Source organism: Chinchilla lanigera, unplaced genomic scaffold, assembly GCF_000276665.1.
Source record: "Chinchilla lanigera isolate Chin_1 unplaced genomic scaffold, ChiLan1.0 scaffold00013, whole genome shotgun sequence".
Taxonomy (NCBI): domain Eukaryota; kingdom Metazoa; phylum Chordata; class Mammalia; order Rodentia; family Chinchillidae; genus Chinchilla; species Chinchilla lanigera.
Genome location: NW_004955414.1, coordinates 17,228,353 through 17,251,014, shown reverse-complemented (window position 1 = coordinate 17,251,014; position 22,662 = coordinate 17,228,353). Strand labels below are relative to the sequence as shown.

Genomic DNA, 22,662 nt, shown 5'->3' with positions numbered 1-22,662 from the left:
CTGAGCTAAATCCCCAGCCCCCATAGCTCATTTATTTTTATTACTGGGTAATATTCCATTGTATGGGTATACCATGTGTTTATCCATTCACCCTGTGAATAAATGGTTGCCTCCAGTTTCTTGTACATTTTTAATTTTAAAAATGGAAAAGATTTTAGTTCAAGATGAAAGACTTAAACACATGTCTCTTCTCCATTTGAGAACTTATTACAATCATAGTAAAGTCATAAATGGACCAAACCCACAATGCAAAAAGAACAGGAGGAAGGGTTCACTGTCTATGAGGAATGGATGTATTTCAGAAAACACTTGAAAGATAGAAAGTATCATGAAACAAAGCATAGCAAGTCAATACCCAAAATAGACTAAAAAAAATCTACATTTTGTTCTATAATCAGAACTAAATTTTATGTACAATATAGATAAACCATAAGGACATTATGCCTAGTGAAACAAGTTATTTATGGCATAAATACTGCATTATTTTTGTGGACATATTTCTTGAAACCTACTGTGGATCTAGTGCACTAAAAGGCAAATACTGTGTGATTACTTCGGAAACCTAGAGTGTAATCAAATTTATAGAAACAGAAAGTAGAACCATGGTTGCCAGGAGAAAAGGGAAGGAGAAAATGGGAAGTTGTTTAATGGGTACAGAATTTCAGTTTAGCAAGATGAAAAAATTCTGGAGATCAATTACACAATGTGAATATAGGTAAAAATGCTAATAAACTGCATTTCAAATTGGCCAAAATCCAGAGCTAGATAAAGCAGTACATCTCTATAGTCCCAGCTACTCAGGAAGCTGGGGCAGCAGGATCACCTGACCAGCCTTGAGAACAACAGGGAGACCTAGTGTCAAAAAAAAAAGGAGAAAGAGGAAAAGGAAGAGGAGGAGGAGGAGGAAAAGGAAGAAGAGGAGGAGGAAAAATGATCAAAAATAATATGTCATCTTTACCATATCACTAACATTGTCCAGGTTTCTACTACTTATAGCATGAATATTGCATTATTATTATTATTATTATTATTTTGGTTTTTGGTTTTTTGTCCCAGTACTGGGAATCGAACTCATGACCTTGCGCTTGCCAGGCAGGCGCTGTGCCGCTGAACTAAATCCCCAGCACCCTATTGCATTATTTTTATGGACATATTTCTTGAAACCCAATGCGGATCTAGTGCATTGTTATCAGTTAGAATTTCTTTATATTGGATTCCTGGGGTACTTACCCCATGTCAAATTTCTCTCATATTCCTTACTTCCTTTTGCTATGCTTCAAGTTTAACTTTTATATTTTTTATTACATTTGGTAGGGGCAAGGAATCACTTTTTCTCTTAACTGCCTACAGCTTATACTTATTTCCTATTGTTTTTTCCACAACATCTTTTTTTTTTTTTTTTTTTCCTTTTCTTTTGGGTTTTTCTCCGGTACCGGGAACCGAACTCACGACCTTGCGTCTTTCCTTATTTGATGGAATAATTCTCTATTTTAACTTAATTAAAAATTTTAAATTCTTATGTTCACTGATTTATCACTATGTGAAAATGTGTATGTATAATCACAGCTTTATCTTGTTTCTCACATGAACTGTTTTCTTCATGTGGCTCCATCTGTAGCTATTGACGCCCACAGCTTTTTTTTCCTGGGAAGCTGGCATGGGCTTTGTTTTTTATTTTTTTATTTTAAAGAGAATAAAAAAATAAAAATGATACAGCATTGCAAAACAAAATGCTGTATGTAAAATAGGAAATTAACAATGGTTATTATATTGCATATTGTTATCTTCAAAGTAGTTACTCAGATTACCAGATAAAGGCATGTAAGATTAATCAAATAGTATAAACACTAACTGTTCCTTTCAATGAACTAATATAAATTAGTAGTATCTCTATCTTAGCTAATATACATATATTCCTTCCTTCTTTTCTCCTTTCCCCCATCCCAACTGTTCTTTCCTTTTCAGCAGTTTCTCTTTCTCAGTATCTATTCTTTATTTTTGTACGTACAGTATATTTTGTAGAAATCTCCTCTTATGTAGCTGGGAGTTCTGTATCTGTGAGTTATTGCTCTGCAAACTTTGCTAGCACTAATTATATTATTTAAACTTAGAATAACTGAAAGACTAATAAAATAACTATCATTAAAAGTGCTACAGTTTGGATGTGGTCTGTCCCCCAAGGGTTCATGTGTTAAAAGTCTGATCCTCAGTGTAGTGGCATGAGGTGGTAGAAACTTTATGAGGTGGGGTGTAGTGGAAGGGGACTGGGTCACTGGAGGCACTGCCCCGCAAAGGAAATGTTGGTTTTATGAAGTGAGTTCTCACAAGAATGAGTTGTTATTTTAAAAAGAAGATAAAATAAAAAAGGTGGGCCCCTCCTAGCTCTGGCTTCCTCTGACCCCCCTTTATATACACTATACCACAATGCCATCATCCATGAGGACCTAAGTAGAGGCCAAACAAATGAGGTTACTTGATACTGGGCTTTCAGTCTAAGAAACTGTCAGCCAAGTAAACTTCTTTTCTTAATATATTACCCAGTCTTAAGTATTTGTTATAGCAACATAAAATGCTAATAAAGGAAGCATAGAGAATAGTGTGAGTGAGCTCCTAATTGCACAGGCATATATTTGACAGATAACATCTAAAACATTAAATCAAAAAATGGTAGTGCTACCACATTATTTCATTTTTCTCATGGTGACAACAAAAAAAGGTTAACAAACAACAAACTTAAAAATGGCTTCTAAGGAGCAAACCAAGGAAGGGAAGAGGCAATTAGGAGCACTGCTTTCCATTATAATCTCTTGTGTACTATGCTTCTTAAAATCATAAGATTGTGTACTATGTTTTTTAAAATCATAAGATTTTAACTGGGTGTGGTGGTTCACACCTATAATCTCAACATTTGGGAGGCTGAGGCAGGACGACTGCTGAGTTCAAGGCGATCATGGGTTACATAGTGAGTTCAAGGCCAATTTGAACTCATAGTGAAGACCCTGTCTCAAAAAAAACAAAAATAAATAAATGCAATCATAAGAATGTATTTGTTACCCAGGTGTGGTGGAGCATGCCTGTAATCCCAGCACTTGGGAGGCTGAGGCAGGAGGATGGTTGTGAGTTTGAGACTAGCCTGGGCTACAAAGTGAGCTCAAGGCCAGCCTGAATTGCATAGTGAGACCCTGTCTCAGAAAGACAAAAAAAAAGAATGTACTTATTCAAAATAAATAAAAATAAATTGAAAATAAAATGATGGAACAGGAGAAAATGTAAGAAATTCAGAAATAAAAAATTTCTATTCTAAAAACAGAAAAATTCAAACATTCATTTATATGTACTAAATTTCTTGGACAGAAGGAGAATATCATTGCCAACGAGACCAAAAGCAATTGTTCAGCAGCAAATTCCGCTCTTAAAAACAATCCATAACAAAGCCGGGCGTGGTGGGCACACCTGTAATCCCAGCACGCGGGAGGCTGAGGCAGGAGGATCATTGCAAGTTCGAGACCAGCCTGGGCTACAAGGTGAGCTCAAGGCCAGCCTGAACTGCAAAATGAGACCATGTCTCAAAAAAAAAGACAAAAACAATCCATAACAATTTATTCTGCAGGATATTATACTCTACTGTAGCTTTACCAAAGCCAGGAAAATGGTGTTAATGAGGTTCTTTAAATTTGGTTTATGATGTCACTAACATTTAATAAATATCTGATTTATAAAAGTAAAAGTCACATGACCTCAGTTGTAGTACCAAATCTTCCAGTTAAAAGTTGTAATCCCTTGAGTAAGTCATTTTCCTTTTCTGAACCAAATTTTCTTTACTTGTAAAAGTGGAGATAACTACTACCTGCTTACTACACAGAGCTACTGTGAATATCAAATGCAGAGCACTGTACAAAGGTTGAGATGCTACACAAATAAATTCAAGCTATAAGTACCAACATTTTCCAAACTAAGAAAGCCACATGTACTCTATACTCTTCACTAATTGTCAGATTAAGTAAATTATTAGAAAAATGTGAACAAAAAGTGCTATGTAAACTAGTATTGTAAAAACTGGATTGAGCTAGGTGGTAGATCCAAGCTTTAGCTCAGGCTGTGCAGCAGTATAATTTGTACTTCTTCGGATCTCTACAATGACATTGCAGAGGTGCTTCATGGGTGTACTTTGCAACATATAATGATGATTTAAAGGGAATTTATTCACTACCTTTTCTGAGCTAAAGTTTGCTGAAAAAACCTCTATTGTTAGGTGTTTAAGAATCAGTGGCTTAGATTGAAGTCTTTTATTTCTATGTTCAGGGTTTTTATAAACCTAACCTACCTTCAACTTTGTATTTTATCCTTTTTCAACACATACCTACATTCTGAGACCACAGTGCCGTATTTCTTAAAATGCCACAGCCAATTTCTGCTTCCATGCTGTTGTCAAAAGGAATTTCAACATCTTTGCTTCTGCTGCCACAGCTGGTTGAATAGCTTTGTCCTATGTTTCCATCCCACTCCTTACCCATCCACTCACTCAAGCCACTCACTTTAAGATCTTGAATATATGACTACTTTCAAAAAGTTACAGTTCACAATGGTATATACCAAAAATGGTATATAGCTCTCACTAAAGAGAATCTGGGTTCTAGGTCAGCGCACTTGTGTGTAATTTGACAATGCACAGAAGCACTGAAAGTTGGAAAGAGCTGGGAGCCTTGGCCATAGAGCACAGGAAGAGAGAGCTCTCTTGGGAGAATTGTTTGTACACTGCCTGAAGAAGGAACATTGTGATTTATGCACTTATTGGATTTTACTGGTAGCAGAGTCCTACCATGGAGATGGATCCATTTATTTGCTACAGGCTGATGCTGTTAAATGTTTATGTTATATATCTGATTCCCTGTGATTTGGTTTCATGATCACCAAATGTCTTCTGATGCTTTAACTTCCCTTATGGTACATTCGTAAAATGTATCCACTAGAAACAAATCGACTTAGCTATTACATCTATATCATAAATTAATAAAACAGTATTCATAAATAGGACATCAGTTTCTTGAAGTCAAGTAGAGTGAATCCATACTGAAACAAGATAGACTAACATATTAGACCATAGGCCTGGAAACTGGGAGGTCAGATCTTGGACTTGTAAATTTATCAACAGACAAGTTGGAGATTTGCCAGATTTATTTCTGTAGGTACTTTGATTTAACTAGAAAAAAACCCAAACCAAACCAAAACAAAAACCCCAGAAAACATAATGATTTCAATCTATGGCTAACACATGGTGTAACATCTTGAGAATGTTCCAGGCGAACTCAGAAAGATACTGTGGCTGAGTGGAGTCAGCTAAGTAAAAGATGGGTGAAACTCATTTTCTTGCACTATTTTCTTTTTAACACTGACACACACTTTTATTTGTTTAAGACCATTAGAGACATACTACACCCCATTTTTGACCTTGTATTCATATACCTTTCAAAAAGTTTGTGTGTACTCTAAGTTACAGCAGAACAAAATGTGTTAACTGCACACATTAAACCTTCCAAAATCTCAATCTCTGTCACAGTTCTCCACGTTAGCTAGTCTAAGTTTTAACTAATTCTGGAAGTTCAAAACAGTATTTTTCTCCATGAAGCCTTCTCAAAGTGCCCCAACCAACTGAGGCTAAAATTAACAATTTTAGTGACCAAACCAAATAGCAAATTATCCCTAGGTCAATTTATAACTTATTATATGCCTCATCAAATTCACTAAAGATCAGCAGCATTTGGCAGTTTTTTTTTTTTAACTAAATGGATATTAATCAAGTGTTAAACTCAAATTTTCTGTATTAAAAGACTACATGTGCTATCAACATGTAATGGAATAAATGCTGTAAGTCTTATTTATTGTTTTATATTTCTGTACTCTAAATCTCAGTGCCCTGGATATAGTCTAGCTTACTTACAGTAGCAATCTACAGTAGATACATCTTCATTTCCCAACTAAAAGTATTCTCTATCATTAGGAAAGGACCAATATAGCTACACAATACTGAAAACACTATTTATTTCGCATTAAATAATTAGTAAAATTTTTAAAATTTATTCCTATGTTAAGGGCACTTATTATTGCTCCCTACACTAAATTTGTGTGCCTTTATTTTATTCTCATTTCTATATTTTTGAAGGTCAGGTATGTATCTATTCATCTATCTCACACAGGTTTTCAGCCAGTACTTCGTATGTAGAAGGCACTTTTAATATAAATTAACAATTCTTTATATATATATTCCACCTTCTCAGTCTTCAGTCCACAGATCACTCCCTTTTAAACTTCTCTAAGAACTGACCTTCTATAAACTATTTGTTACCAATACTATTCTAACATTATCTTTTAATGTGCATTTTATAAATATTTCAGTGTATCTCAACAGCATGTAGGGATAGCATGGACAATTAATACGTGTTAATTCATCCAGCCACGATTTAAAAAATCAATTGGGATACTCTTTAGGAAAAACATAGTCAAAACTGGCACCAAAAGAGAATGGAAAGAGTCTTGCTAATCAAAGTATGGTCCATACACAGCAATACTGGCATCACCTGGACGCTTGCTCAGGCAGATTCTCAAGCCCCAAGGACATGGCCTCTAAATTAGAATCTGCATTGTAAGGCCCCTCAGATGATCTGTAAGCACTTTAAGGTTTAAAGAAACAATGGTTTAGCCGGGCATGATGGTGCAAGCCTATGATCCCAGCACTTGGGAGGCGGAGGCAGGAGGACTGCTGCGAGTTCAAGGTTAGCCCGGGATACAGTGAGTTAAAAGCCAACCTAAACTACATGAGACCCTGATTCAAAAAAAAAAGAAAAGCAAAAAAGCAATGATTTAGTCTCCAGTAGAATTTGAATGTCCAAGAAGCATATGACCAAGTAACACCAAATACCTTATTATAATTGCTTATTTGTTGGTCTTCCTTGTCTGTAAAATGAAGGTTTGTTGAGGGTAGGAACCCTTCCTATCTTTCTTCCCATTAGTATTTCTTGGCCTCAGTGGGACTTCGAACATTATTCAGTGCTCATTTTTTTGTCCTGAATGCATGAATGACTCAACAAAGTAAAAATAAAACCTTTTCAGAAAACTAATCATTCAGAAATTCTTTTGAATAACATGATTTCACATACTACCAAACCTTTTAATTCAGTATTATTAATTCAATTTCAAATACGCTGCCTTCTCTACTTCAACAAATGTATTTCATGCACTTCACAAAGCAACAACTTAGATCATGGTCCTCTGTTGCAGCCTCCAAGGGCCGCTTTTACAAATGAGATAGCTGTGCTGTACTTTAATTCTGACTCTCATAAATCCATCCCATATGCAGAGGAGGAGGGGATAAAGCAAAAACAATTGTGTATCAGGGCTATCACATAAAACCTGCAAAGCATGATTCTTTGGATAGGATACTTCCAAAAAGTAACTGCCAGCAAGAGGGGGAAAAAAGGAGTTAAGAAAACCCTCTCCCTTCTCAAGAGCAAAAGGTGATACTAGAAAATACCAGGGAGTGGTAACGACCAGCAACTACCTAGCAACAGAAGGTGGAAACACTCCAGAGCAGCACCAAAGCGGATAGCGGTTAGAAACGTCCACGAAGGGGGCCAGAAAGCACTTTCAGGTTTACAGAGAAGAAAGCCCCGGGAGAACCGGCAAAGGAAAGAGCTCTGTGAAGGGCAGAACTTACGATGGTGATTATTTTTGAGAATAATGAATATTTTGAGAGATGCCACGGACTGTAAGGGAAGATGAGCGGGGAGGAAGAGGGGAGGCGACTGAACGCATTGCAAAAGGAAGCGACTGCAGATGTCCCTGCCCAGCCCAGGCGCCGCGAGGGAAGCAGCCCGGCATAGGTGGATGGCAACGCCCGGCTCGCCGACCCGCGGTGGCCAAAGCCACCTCCTTTGAAGCCTGCGGAGCCCCCGCGGGCACCGGAAAGGGCGAGCTGTGTGTGGGAGGAGGGAGAAGATGCCGGGCTGACCAGGTACCCACCTTGTCCCAGCGGAGCCACTGCCCGACGGCCGTGTCTAGCTGAGGGTCCCCGGTGCGGTAGGGGGCGTGGAGCAGGTTGGAGTTCAGGTCTCCCTCTGCGTTTTCAGCCATGGCAGGCAGACGAGTGTGCGGGCCTGAGGGGCCGACGAAGACTCCGCGTTGGGGCGCCTGGCTGCGATCACCAGGGTCGGGACGCCCCCTCCTCACTGAAGGGCATCGGACACCAGCCGCAGGGACTTAGTGCCAGCTTCCGCCGAGGCTTTAGGGAACTGGGAGAGAAGGCGGAGACGGCTGCCCGCTCACGAGTGGGCCAGGTCCGGGTCTCTGGGCACACTGACTGGAACTGGCGTGCGGCGAGAGAACAACAGTCCCAGATGTCTGGGTCGCGGCAGCCGCCGCCGCCGCCGCCGCCCTCACCGCCCCAGGCCCCGCCCCAGCGCCGCGGCCCCGCCCTTCCCGCCCCGGCCAATTTGATTCCCTGAGGCTTGAGGCGCGAGCCCGGAGCGCGCTCCCGCCGCCTCCACAGCGCCGCCCGTGTACAGTCCGCTGTGGTGGCGTGGAAATGGTGCACCGCTCTCTTTATTTGCTTAATTTGCCTTTCGCCAGGCGTCTTAGCCTCGTTATCATCCCCTCACTCCCATGCGTCTCCTTTCCTCCCTCTGCCGGCACGGCCGCCACGAGCGCCCGCCTCAAGACCGGCTCTCTACGGACGTCCGGCGCGCGCTCCAGGCCCCCGGCTTCGTTCTAGGGCACGCGCCGGTCGGGTAGGGTAGGCTGGGGGAGGCCGGAGTGCCTGCGCGCGGTCTCACGGGAGTTGTAGTTCTTTTCTTTCCCTGGATCCTGAAGAGACCGCCGAGTAGAGGACTCTCAACAGCCAGCGCCCTCCTTTTCAGAAGAGAAAGCTCTGCCTCAAGGCTGTTCCCTACCGACGAGCCCTGTGCCTGTTGGTTATGCTGTGCCTTGTGGTCCTGCCATTAAGTGAATTTTAAAAAGGAGTGACATAGGAAAGGAACAACCTGTATCCATTTAGTTTTACAGTTGACAAGTTGCTTTCTACCACTTCAACCATCCTGTGAGGTAAGTAGGTGTGGTCCATTCCCATTTTACACATGAAAGAGGAAACTGAAAAGTAAACCGAATTTTCTAAGAGCAAGCGTTCGCGAGTGATGGAACTAGGGTTTCAAACTCTTCAGAACTCCTCAGCTGGCAGTTCTTTTTGCTTTGTTACTGCAGTGAATTAGAAGGTAGGGAAAACAAGAGGAATCGAAAATACATAAAGTGGTTAAGGAGGATGGTGAGCGTTTACCAGTAATACTAGTGCAAGCGTCATAAGTTACATAGAGCAACAACAGCGGAAGTACAGAGGGAAGGGAAATTCATTCTCCAGAATAAAAATAATCCTCAATTTCCTCTCATCTCTGCCTCCTCTTTTCATGGAGTACTCACCTTTCAAGTTGCATAACTGGATGTCTGGGAAATGCTGAGTTATTAGCAGTCCACCACCCGACCCTTCCAGAGTTTCTTAATGTGGCTTTCTTATAATGGCTATGATTTTGACCAAATGTCTTACAACTCTTCTCTGTCAGCTTTTTTGTGTGAAGGGCATAATAACATTTACAGCATGGTTGTACAGTAACAATAAATGCTTTTAGAGACTTCTGAGGTTCAAAGATAAAAGACATAATGAATATAAAATACTATTTTCTTTCCTTTAAAGTGCCACTTACCACAATAAAGTACAAACTGTGAAGGTACAAAAGAATTGTGGTGCTCATTTCTGGAAAATAATGCAACATTGCTGGAAGCTGCAGTTTTTCCTAATCATTTGAGCGTTTTTTGTTTTTGTTTTTAAATGGTGTTAGCAGGTTCTTTAAATCACACAAGGCCTGGGAAACCCATATGTCCAGAAGAAAAATTCATCTTCCCCTATCATCACCATTATTGTCCATGTTAAATATTAATTAAACATTTATGCTAAGCATTATGCTAGGAGCTGAGGGTACAAGATTGTATGTAGTTGTTTATGTCAAGAAATAAAATCTAGCCAGGCATAGTGGTGCATGCCCATAATTCTAGTACTCAGGAGGCTGAGGCAGGACACTGCAGCAAGTTTAAGGCCAAGCCTAGGTTACATAGTGAGATCTGGTCTCAGAAAACAACCAAGCAAAAAAAAAGAGAATTTGTCTGAAGAGAGGATATATGCAATAAAATATAAACCAGGATAAGTAGCAAATTATTGCTGCAAATAACTATTAAATTAAGTCTGAGATGTTCAATAAAAGCATCAGGCAGAAGCTAAGACCTGAACTGGGCTTTCAGAACAGAAAATAAACAAGTAGAGAAAAAGGTAGAGGGCATTTCAAACTGACATTCCAGTGGTTCTCAAATCTCCCTAGGAGAACGTTTAAAATGTACCAAATATTCCTGGACACTGTCCCAAAAATTCTGAATCAGTACACTGGGATAGGGCCTATGTACCTGCATAAAAATGTCTATTAATTGTGAGGTAGGTGGCCTGGTACTAGTAGGATGGATGTGTTGGCATCCCCTGGAGCTTATGAAGAAATGCAAATTTTCAGACCCCAAGCTAGTTCTACCAGATTAGTATCTACATTTCAATAAGATGGGGGGGGCTGGGGATTTAGCTCAGCGGCACAGCGCCAGCCTGGCAAGTGCAAGGTTGTGAGTTTGATTCCCAGTACCAGAAAAAAAAAACCCCAAAAACCAAAATCAATAAGCTCCAACAATGATATACATTAAAATCTTATTTATTTTTTATATACATTAAAATCTATAAGTACTGGTTTTTATATGACAATTCTAAGAAATAGTACCAAATCAAATAGAAATTTCAGGAGATGGAATATAAGGCAAGTATGGATGACAGGAGAAATACAAGGTTTAATTCAATATCAGAGTCGACCAACCTTCACTTTTATCAGCAAGATCATGCCAGGCATTTACTGGTTAGCAGAAATCTTGCCTAGCAGATTAGGTTTTTTTTTTTAGGCCCTGAAGGGTAAGCAAGAATACCCAGATCTCATCAAACCTAAGAACAATATCTGAGTGTGTCCAGAAGGGGGAGTACAGTAGTTTCCCTAGTCAAGAAAAGCTCAGAAACTTAATTTCTGTTGCAGTTTGCCCAGGGCATTCTGTATTTTTATTTGCTAAGTCTGTCAACTCTAATTGTGGTTACATAAGAGAGTTTCCCTTTGATTTTCAGAACAGAGACGTCTTTTGAGAAATGCATTGTGAAGTGATTTTGTCATTGTGTGAACATCATAGAGTGGCTACAGCTTCACTATGTGATAAAATCTATGGAACCACTGTTGTATATAGCAGTTCACTTTTGACCCAAACATGTAGTGCATACACTGTAATAAATTAATTATAATTAATATGTGTTTAATATGTATAACCTATTATCATATATAATTATGATGTAATATATTGGGTTAACTTTCTATTGCTGTGACAAAATACCTAAGATAAATCAACTGAATAAAAGAAAAGATTTATTTCAGCTTATAATGTCAAAGGTTTCAGTCCATGATTGGTTGGTTCTGCTGCTTCTGAGCCTGCAGCAAGGCACCATACTGTGGCAGGAAGCTCTGGTACAGCAAAGTTGTTCACTTTATGATAGTTAGGAAGCAAAAGAGAAAGAGAGAGAAGGGCTCAGGGTCTCAATATCTACCCCCAGGGCATGTCCCCAGTGATCTCACTTCCTTCTAGGCTTCACTTCACAAAGGTTCTACGATCTTTTAATAGCACCATAGGCCAGGAGCCAAGCCTTAAATATATGAACTTCTGGTGGATATTTAAGATCCAAACTGTAGGATATGTATTTATATATTATGTTAACATATACAAAATATGTATGATGGAATTAATATTTTAGTATCACATATTTCTAAAACTTACTCTCAAATGGTCCAGAAAAATACTGTGTATGCAAGTGTTTATTATGCTTTATATACAAACATACATAATATATAGTTAGATAAATAATAAATGGCAAAATAAATAGGGAAAATGTTAGCAATAGGTGAATCTATGGAGCTCCAGTGGCACAATCAAGGCTGGGAATATAGCTCAGTGGCACAAGTGCCTGGAGCACAAGGTCCTGAGATCGATTCCCAGTACCAAAAAAAAAAAAAAAAAAAAAAAAATCCAGTGGCATAGTCAGCACATGGTACTTACACAATAGGTGAATCTGGGAAAAGTATATATAGATATTCTTAGTATTATTTTACTTTTGTAACTTTAAAATTATTTGCAAATAAGAATGTATAATACAAGTGTGGTAGCACACACCTGTAATCCCTTCTACTTGAGCAGTTGAGGCAAGAGGATCACAAGTTCAAGGCTAGCCTGGCAAATTTATTGAGCTGATGTCTCAAAATTAAAAAAAATTAAAAGGGCTGGGCATGTAGGTCAGTATTAGAGTGCCTCTGGGTTCCATTCCCACTTCTTGGGGGAAAAAGTATAATCAAAAAAGTTCAAATGTATAAAAAGTACCTGTTTCTTTTCTTTGTTGTTTTAAAAATATGTAATTGGCACATGTCAGTAATCCCAGTAGTCTGGGAGGCTGAGGCAGGAGTATTGCAAATTCAAGTCTAGCCTGGGTCACTTAGAGAGACCTTGTCTCCAAATTTGGAAAATTGAAAAAGGATTGGGGATGTAGCTCAACGTGAAGGCCTGGGTTCAACTCCAAGTACGAGGTAGAAAAAAATATCTCACTCAGTTAAGGTAGCAAGAAATGAATTTTTAAAATCACTGTCCCACCTTCTCTGTCTTTAGAGGGCCCACCTTCTCTGTCTTTATATGATACTGGGGAGAAAAGAAAGTGTATAGTGCTAGTTCATCAAGCTTTATGCTAACATCTGCATTATCTAGGGGCTATTTGACTGGTGATGCTGGAAGTCTGTTACCTTTATCCTTACATACTATTTATAAGCAATTATGAAAAAACTTGGATGAGGCTATGAACTCCAAAGCCTTTTTCTGGGTTTACCACAGAACCATCCCCTCTAAAATCTTGCAATTCTTTGAAGTCCTGCCACCAGGTAGAGCTCAAGGACTCTGTCACTTTAAATCTTGAGGAAATAATCATTCTGCTCTGTGTTAAGTCTGAAAAAAAAAAACAAAACAAAACTATTTTCTTATGCATAAAGGTAATTGTCATAAACTCCATGAGAGAGGCTATGTGTCAGGAAAGGAATTATCTCACAAACAGCTTTCTACTTTTAACCCTATTATGTAAAACCTCCTTGGAGGCAAGAATATAGACGAACAAATAAAAGGTAGATATCTTTGTGTAAGGGAGAATGGATACAGAATACACCAGGATTATAATGAAGCAAGATGAAGAACCCAGGGTGAATTTAAGGCAGACACTTGCTTTCAGATTTTTGGGAATGAAAGACTGGTGCCTGAGACGGAGTGGCTCGTTACATTTTCAGATGAGATTGGGTGCATTCAGGGTGGTATGACCTAGACTCATTACATTTTCAATAGATTTATTTACATGTAATTCACATACCATACAATTCACCCATTTAAAGTATATAATTCAGTGGTGTGAAAAATGTACACACACACACACATATATATATATATATATACCAATAGTATCACAGTTTACTTTAGAACATTTTTATCATCTCAAAAAGAAACTCTTTGGCCAAGTGTGGTGGTGCACACCTGTAATCCTAGCCCTCAGGAGGCTGAGGCAGGAAGATCACTGCAAATCTGAGGCCAGCCTAATTACAGAGAGATCCTGCCTCAAAAGGAAAGGAAAGGAGAGGGGAGGGGAGGAGAGGGGAGGAGAGGAAAGAGAAAGGAAAGGGAAGGGAAGGAAAGGGAAGGGAAGGGAAGGGAAGGGAAGGGAAGGGAAGGAAAGGAACCTTTTGCCCTTAGTTATCGGCTCCTTGTCAGTCTCTCTATCCCCAGGGCTAAGAAACTGCTAATGTACTTTCTATCTATAAATTGTCCTGTTTTTTTTTTTTTTTTTCTTTTTTGGGTTTTTGAGACAGTATCTCACTATGCGGTTCAGGCTAGCCTTGAGCTGACTTTGTAGCCCAGGCTGGTCTCGAACTCACAGTGATCCTCCTGCCTCAGCCTTCTGAGTGCTGGGATTATCCATATGTGCCACCATGTCCAGCTATTAAATTGCCCAGTTCTGAACATTTCTTCTAAATGGGATTTATATAGTCTTTTGTGACTGACTTCCTTAATTAGCATGTTTTAAAAGTTTATCCATGTCATAGCATGTATCAAACTTCATCCTTTTTAAAGTTGAGTAATATTCAAATGTATATCATATTTTATTAAGTCATTTATCTATTGATAGACATTTGGTTCATTTATGCATTTTGGCTATTGGCTAATGTTGCTATATTCATGTAAGTTTTTGTGTGGAATATGTTTTTGTTCTTCTGACATATATGACTCCAAGTAGATTTTCTAGATTGTAAAGGAACTCTTATGTTTTATCATTTGAAGAAGTGTCAGGTTGTTTTCTGTGCTAGTCAGTGCTCACTAGAGAAACATTTAATATAAGAAATATAAGATATATATACATATACATACCTTGGATTGAGAGTAACTTATTCTAGGGGTGTTCCACAAGATGAGCAAACATTTCTAATAAATTTTAACTTGATAAATTAAGTGAATGATGTTTTGCAATAAGAGTAGTACATCCCGAACATCACATGATCACAAATGAGCCAATGGAGCTCTCACTTTCTTGCTCTCTCCTCTCTCTCTCTCTCTCTCTCTCTCTCTCTCTCTCTCTCTCTCTCTCTCTCTCTCTCTCTTTCCCTCCTTCCCCTCCCCCCTCCTCACCTCTGTGGGATTACAGGTGATTATCTCCCAGTGGCAAGAAGTTATGGAGATCTCATATATAGATTAAGGAGGAGGAGGATAAAAGGTAGAGGAATCCCTCACTTCAAATGAGGTTAGGGAGATGAGTAAAATGTGGGAAACAGCGTAAAATTTTATAGAAAAGCACCACCCAAATATGGCTGTAGCAGTGCAAGTAATAAATCTGTTTAATGACAATGCAATGTCATATTTCCCTGAAATCTTCAAAAGAAGGCAAGAGCAAGGGTCGTTGGATAGGTTCCTTGTTAAAGTTGCACAAAGAGACGGCGGGTCCGACTGACATGGCCGCCTCCCGCTTACCCCCAGGAACACTGACACTAAAGCAATTCCTGAGAAGGCAACAAGTTCTCCTCCTCTACAGAAGGATTTTGCAAGCAATCCAGCAAGTTCCAAATGTGTCTGACTGCTAATACCTGAAGAACTGGGCAAGGTAAAAATTCAAAAGAAATAAAAGCGTCACAGAAGAGGATACAGTCCAGATAATGATTACTCAAGGCAATATCCAGCTAAAGGAGTTAGAAAAAAACATGTGCATTAGCAAAATCTTAACTCTAGCGTTTTTCTGAAGGATTTCCAAATATTCATGTTCTGTTGAGAGTGGACAGCTCAAAGCCAATTCAAACTGTTGGCGTGTACAGTACTCAGGCACAATTTCAGAAGGTGGAGCGTAGGATGCCATGGCAAAGAAAGGCACAATGAAACAACTGCTTTCGAACTGAGAAATATACCTGAGTTCTGAAACTGTTTCTGGAATGTTCTGAAAATGTGTCACCAGTTTTCATAAGAAGCAAAAACTATTAACAAATGGCCGATTGCACATGAAAAGATGCTCAACACAAATCATCAGGAAAGTGCATATCAAAACCATAAAGAGAACCAGGCATGGTGGCACATGCTTATAATTCCAGCACTTGGGAGGCTGAGGCAGGAAGATTGCTGCATGTTTGAGGCCAGCCTGAGCTACAAAGTGAGTTCAAGGCCAGCCAGCACTGCACAGTGATACCCTGTCTTAAAAAGACAAAGGCTAAAACAAACAAACAAACAAACAAACAAAAACACATAATGAGATAGCAGTTCATTTTCACTACAATGGCTATAATTAAAAAGGAAAATACATATTGGTAAAGATGTGGCAAAATTGCTCAGTAGCACATACCTGTAATCCCAGTACTCTGGAACCTTCTTGAAAAATCCTTCTGTATTACCCTTACAGGTCATTGAAGTACCTTGTTCAGCTGTTCCATGATTGGATAGCCAAAGGACTCAAAAAAACCCATCACTGGCAAATCTGGATCTTCCCTGGAAAGAAAAGAAAAAGAATTTACTGAATACATTGAAATAGCAAAAAGATCAGGGAAAACTTTAGGCAACTTCTGGGTGAAACTTCCATGATTGCCTTAATTTCGATGTGGATAGGATTATATCCTGAAGGAGAATCCTTGGTGTGTCAGGTTCTTCTCCAAGGACAGGAAAAACAAAGAATTTTGAAGACTACATCAAAGACAAATACATCACAACCAGAGTTGACTGAGGACACTTTTGAAAGCAATTAAATTTATTACATACAATTAATTTAATGAAAGATGTGGAAGTAAAAACTTATGGAAGATTCTGGGGTTATCAGTCCTGCAAACTTAAGTCCTGTTCATCAACAGAGCAGAGCTTAGAAGCTAATCCAAGAATCTGGCCAGATGTAGAATCTGAGAAGATGTAGACAGAATTTTGCAGAGTGAAACATGGTACCTAGTAACTGCACTGTAAGCCAGAGGAGCAGCACCAACCAATGGTATGGATGCTGATGACCTGGATTGCCAGAGTGCCAGTTCCCATAGCCTCAGAATTCACAACATAAAGTATTTCTGAATACCCTTCTGAGGGAGTAATCTACTAATGCAGAATGCTTGTATGAGCCAGCTTTCAGGTTCCTAAATAAGCATTAATATGTTGCAAAACCATCTGACAAAAAGAGAAGCGTTTGTGAAGTTCCTGAATAAAGAATACTTTGGAAATATTTTGTGTGGTATGGTTGACATGCATACTCAAACATAGTCTATGATAAATGTAAAATCTTTTTTAAAAAGTTGCACAAAGAGAAAAAGATTCCATTGAGCAATAGATAGCAGTGGTAGATTTCCTCAGTAGTGAAGAGTCTGTGCTGGAAGTCAGGACACAGATGTCCAAGGAGAATGCAAAGCCTGGATGGAGCTCTTCTGGGGAAACAGAAATGAACCTTCCTTTTTCTTTCCCTTTTTTATTCCATTCAGACTACAAGTCTATTGGTTGGTGCAACTCACACGTAGGGTGAGTCTTCCATCCTCAGTAAATTCATTTAGTCATACTCAGAACTATGCTAAGCAGTTGGATGTTTCTTCCTCAAGTTGACACGACAGTTAACTATCACATTTTCCATTTACCACCTTACATTCCCACCAGTGCTGTATGAGAGTTCCAGTTTCTTGGGGCTGGGGATTTAGCTCAGCGGCAAAGCGCCTGCCTGGCAAGCGCAAGGTCGTGAGTTCAGTTCCCGGTCCCGGAGAAAAACCAAAAAAAAAAAAAAAAAAAAGAGAGAGTTCCAGTTTCTCCAAAGATTTGCTGAACTTGCTATTTTTGACTTTTTGATTCCAGCTACTTTAGTAAGTTTGAAGTGGTATTTTATTATGTTTTTTTAACTTGAAATTTCCTATTGACTAATAATGATGTTAAACATCTTTTTATGTGTTTATTGGCCATTTGTATATATTGGAGAAATACCTATTCAAATCCTGTGTCTATTTTATAATTTGATTACTTGATGTTTTATTATTGAGTTGTAAATTTTTTTTCTACTCCTGGATGTAAATCCCTAATAGAAATCAGATATGACTTGCAATATTTTCTTTCAGTGCTTTCCCCCACCGCAACAGTTTGAAGCATAAAAATTATTAGTTTTGATAAAGTGCAATTTTTCTGTTTTCTTTTGTTTGCATACTCTAGTGTCTTATGAAAGACTCCTATGAAGATTTATCCTACGTTTTCTTCTAAGCTTTATAATTTTAGCTCTTATATTTAGGTCTTTGATCCACCTTGAATTAATTTTTATATATGGTATGAAGAAAGGGGTCTAATCTCATTGTTTGGAACACAGCTATCTAGGTGTCCCAGCATCTTGTGTTAAAGAGATTACAGTGATTCCTTGGTTCATTAACTTAATTCTTTCCATGATTCTGGTCATAGAAGTTGTTCAACAAATTAAGTTCATGAACTGAGGTACCAGTGCATTCTTTCCCCATCAGATGGCTTTGGCAGCTTTGGTGAAAATCAGTTGACTATAAACAAATGGGTTTCTTTTTGGACTCTTAAGTTGAATTCCATTGATCTATGTGTCCTCTCTTTGTGCTAGTACTACAATGTCTAAATTACTATTGCTTTGTAGTAAGTTTTGAAATTTGGAAATATGATTTTTCCTATTTTGGTCTTTTTCAAAATTACCAAATTTGTGTTACTATTTGTTGTGTTTTAGATCTAGATGCCCTCCCAAAGCCACTGCACTCATAGGTGGGCTTTTGGGAGGTAATTGGGTCATGGAGGCCTGATAGTCCCCTGGTGAGTCTATAGCTAAATGTATTTTGGGAGGTAAAGATTGATTTGAGGAAGTGGGTCACTGGGACCATAGCCTGGAAGAGTCTCTGGGAAGTCCCTCCCTCCTTCTCCCTGGATCCCTTTCTTTGCTTCCCACCATTATGAGACAAGCAAGCCTTCTCTGCCATGCCCCTCTACTACCCTACCTTGGAGTCAGCTGAATATAAACTGAAAACTCTACAAACTGTGAGCCCTAACTAATATACTATTGTATATAAATTTTACGATCAGCTTGTCAATTTCTATAAAAAAATAAGCTAGTAATCTGAGGAGGTTACATTAAATATATAAATCAGATTGGGGAATATCACCACCTTGATAATATTAAGTCTTCAGGTCTATGGACATAAAATGTTTTTCCAGTTATAGATCCTTAAAATCTTTGAACAATATTTGGTGGCTTTTCAGAGCATGAGTTTAACACTTCTTTCATTCTACTTTTTTAGACGCTATTGTGAATATGATTGTTTTGTTAGTTTTATTTTCAGACAATTCATCTCAAGTGTGTAGAGTATAGTTGATTGTATCAGTATCTTGCCATCCTACAAAATTAATTTATAAGTTATAATAATTTCTTAATGGCTTCTTCAGGATTTTCTATATATAAGATCATGTCCTGTGTGAATAGAGATAATTTTACTTCTTTTTTTCTTCTGGAGGCCTTTGACTTCTTTTTCTTGCTGAGTTGCCCTGACTAGAGCTTCCAATATAGCACTGAATAGAAGAGGCAATGGCACATCTTTTTGTTCTGTTTGATTTTTATCAGGAAATGTACCTAGTTTTTCATAATTAAGTATATAAAATGCTAACTGTAGGTTTTTTGTAGATACCCTTTGTCAGAATGATGAAATTCCCTTCTGTTTCTAGTTTTTGAGTGCTTTTTAAAATCATGTGTTAAATTCACCTAATGCTTTTTAAATCTATTGAGATAATCACCTGAGTTTTTTTATATTATATTGATATGAGCATTAATTTTTGGAGGTTAAGCCAAATTTTCATTCCACTTGGTTATGATATAACATTATTTTTATATATTCTTGGATTTAGTTTGCTAGTTTTTTTTAAAAGATTGTGTGTCCCTATTCATAAGAGATACTTTTTTCTGCAGTCTTCTTGTGATATATTTGTTTGTTTCTGCAGTGTTCTTTTGATGTATTTGTCTAGTTACCTTTGCCTTATAAATGCAATTGAGACGTGTTCTCTACTTACCTAATTTTTCCAAGAGTTTTTGAAGAACTGATACTAATTTTTCCTTAAATGTTTGGTAGAATTCAGTGGTGAAGCTGTTTGGGGCTGTGCTTTTCTTTGTGGGTAGTTTTCTGATAGTAATTAATTCTTGTCATGCATTATTCCATCTCATTAAAGTTATCTAATTTATTGGCATATAAATGCTTACAAAGTTCCTTCAAAGTCCTTTTTTATTTTTGTAAGACCAGTAATAATGTTCCTCTCTCACTCTTGCATCTAGTAATCTTCCCTCCCACTTCTCATTTTTGTCTCCCTCCTGTTGTCAGTTTAGCTAAAGTTTTGTCAATTTTATTCTTTTCAAAGAATCAACTTTTGGTTTCATCAGTTTTTTTATTGCTTTCCTATTTCCCTTAATTTTCACTTGAATCATTATTATTTGTTTTCTTCCACTTCACTAATTATCTTCCCAATAGGATTTTGTTCTTCTAAATCCTTTGTTTTTGTGTGTGTGTGTATTGTGATAAGCTTCTACTTACAAAAACAGATGGCAAGCTAAATTTGTTCCATAGGCCACAGTTTGCCCATCTCTAATCCAGAGCAACAGTTCCCAACTCAGCATGTACATCTCTTTTAAGAAATTGACCTCTCCTGGTTCAAAATGCATAACTCTGTAAATGTAATACATCACATAAACAGAAGCAAGGACAAAAAACACATGATCACATCAATAGATACAGAAAAAGGCTTTTGACAAAATTCAACACCTCTTCATGATAAAAATCCTGAAGAAAACAGGTATAGAATGACCATACCATTCCTATAGAATGAATATGGTAAAGGCTATTTATGACAAACCAGTAACCAGCATCATACTAAATGGGGAAAAACTGAAAGCATGCCCCCTAAAATCAGGAACAAAGTAAGGATATCCACTTCCACCTCTGCTGTCCATAATACCTCAAACATTAGCCAGAGCCTGTAAATTCTCTGTGATTTAAAAGAAGTTTTAAAAATTGTTATTGAGCTTTGTTATTTAGTTTTACCAAGATGATTAGTACCAGTGACCTGATCAGCCATTTTAGGAAATAGTATATTTTGATAATCATTTAATGGCTATAAAATATTATGTCAAGTTTATCTACTGTGATTTTTTAAAATGATAATAATTTCTTAAGACTCTTAGTTTGTCTCCATTTTTTGGTATAATAAATAACAACAGCACTGAAGACCTTTATGCATAAAGGTATTTTTACCTTCTGCATTATTCCATATATCTAAATTCTTGAGAGTACAACTAACTACTGGGCAATATACTACAAAAATGTTTAGGACATCTGATTTCCAAGAGTTGAGCTTAATGAATCAATCTCTGTGATTTTGAATTTTATCTTAAAATATTAACTCTTTTACATAAATTATTTAAGTTCATCCTAATGCAATGAACACTTGCATGTCTACAATGTACAGTAACCTTTCTAGATATTCTGGATTTGGGGATAAACAAGATATTCAAACATAGTTACTGCCCTTATGAAGCCATAGGTAACAAATACCATATCACAGAAATACATTGTGATGAGTGCTTTATGGCAATGGACCACAATACTATTGGATTACAGAGAAGGGGCACTTAACTCAGATTGTAAGGGCCGTAGAAACTATCCTTAAGAAAGGTACAGTAATGCCTTAATTCACGAATGCTTCTGTTTGCAAACAATTCAGTTAGCAAACAGAAGCATTTGGCAAAATTTCCTTCCATTCATGAACTCCACATGGGGTGAGGAACCTGACTGTGGCCATCTTCCCCACACAAACACAAACGTGGTCGTCTGTCCCAGAATCATGGAACAAATTAAGTTCGTGAACTGAACTTGGTAAGTCTTGAAGTTGAGTAGCCAAAATTCTACATTTTATCATTATTTTTCAAGATTACTTGACTTTACTAGATCATTTATATTTACATATAAGTTTTAGAATAAGCTTGTTAATTGCTTTAAAAATTTTTTATTAGTACATGTTTGCAATACATAATGATTACTTTCATTGTAGGGAGTTGGCACATGTGTATAACATATCTTGTCTTCTCATCCCCTTTTCCTGTACCTCCCTTCCCCCTCTCTCCATTCTTTTGGTTCCATTTCCTTTTGCAAGAGACCTACCTCCCTTTTTCCTATTATCTTTTATTCTTTATTTATATTTTGGTTTCCCATTAAGAGAAACCATGCAATATTTATGTTTGTGTGCCTGATTTATTTCACTTAACATTATGGCCTCAAGATACATCCATTTTCCTACAAATTACTCAAGTTTATCCTTCTATATTGCAGAGTAGTACTCCATTGTGTATAAATATTGCATTTTCTTTATCCATTCATCTACTAAAGGGCATATAGGCTTCTCTCAAGATTTAGCTATTATGAATTGTGCTGATGTAAATATGCATATGCATGTATCACTGTAATATGATGTTCTTAACTCTTTTTAGAAGGGGAATAGCTGGGTAAAGTGGAATTTCTATTTTTAGTTTTTTTGAGAATTTTTCATGCTGGTTGCATTAGTGTACATGCCCACTAGCAATATAGGTTTCTTTTTTTTTCACAGTCTTCCCAGCATTTGTTGTGTTTTGAGTTTACAATGATAGGCATTCTTTCTGGAGTGAGATGGAATCTTAGTGTTGTTTTGACTTGCATTTCTAAGGTGGCCAGGCATGTGGAATTTTTTTCATGAATTTATTGGTCATTTGTACTTCTTCTTCTGAGAAGTATCTATTGACTTCAGTTGCCCTTATTTTGATTGGATCTTTTATTTTGGAGGTCTAATTTTTTAAATTCTTGATGTATTTTAGGTATTGGTCCTCTGTTCAATGAATAGTTGACAATTTTTTTTTCTCATTCTGTAAATTGTCTCTTCCCTTTCCTGATTGTTTCCTTTGCTGTGCAGAAACTTTAATTT

At 37.7% G+C, this 22,662-nt stretch overlaps 1 protein-coding gene and 1 pseudogene across 1 annotated transcript in view; one reads left to right on the top strand and one right to left on the bottom strand.

The window, feature by feature from the left end:
- Positions 1 to 10,028, bottom strand: part of Pgm2l1 (phosphoglucomutase 2-like 1) — a 69,224-nt gene extending 59,196 nt beyond the window's left edge. Inside the window, exon 1 of the mRNA XM_005379916.2 lies at positions 8,017 to 10,028. Within this exon, the coding sequence (XP_005379973.1) occupies positions 8,017 to 8,127 (111 nt within the window). The 5' untranslated portion in view covers positions 8,128 to 10,028. The remainder of the gene's footprint in view (positions 1 to 8,016) is intronic.
- Positions 10,029 to 15,007: 4,979 nt separating this feature from the next.
- LOC102016697 lies at positions 15,008 to 15,470 on the top strand (annotated as a pseudogene).
- Positions 15,471 to 22,662: the final 7,192 nt, after the last annotated feature.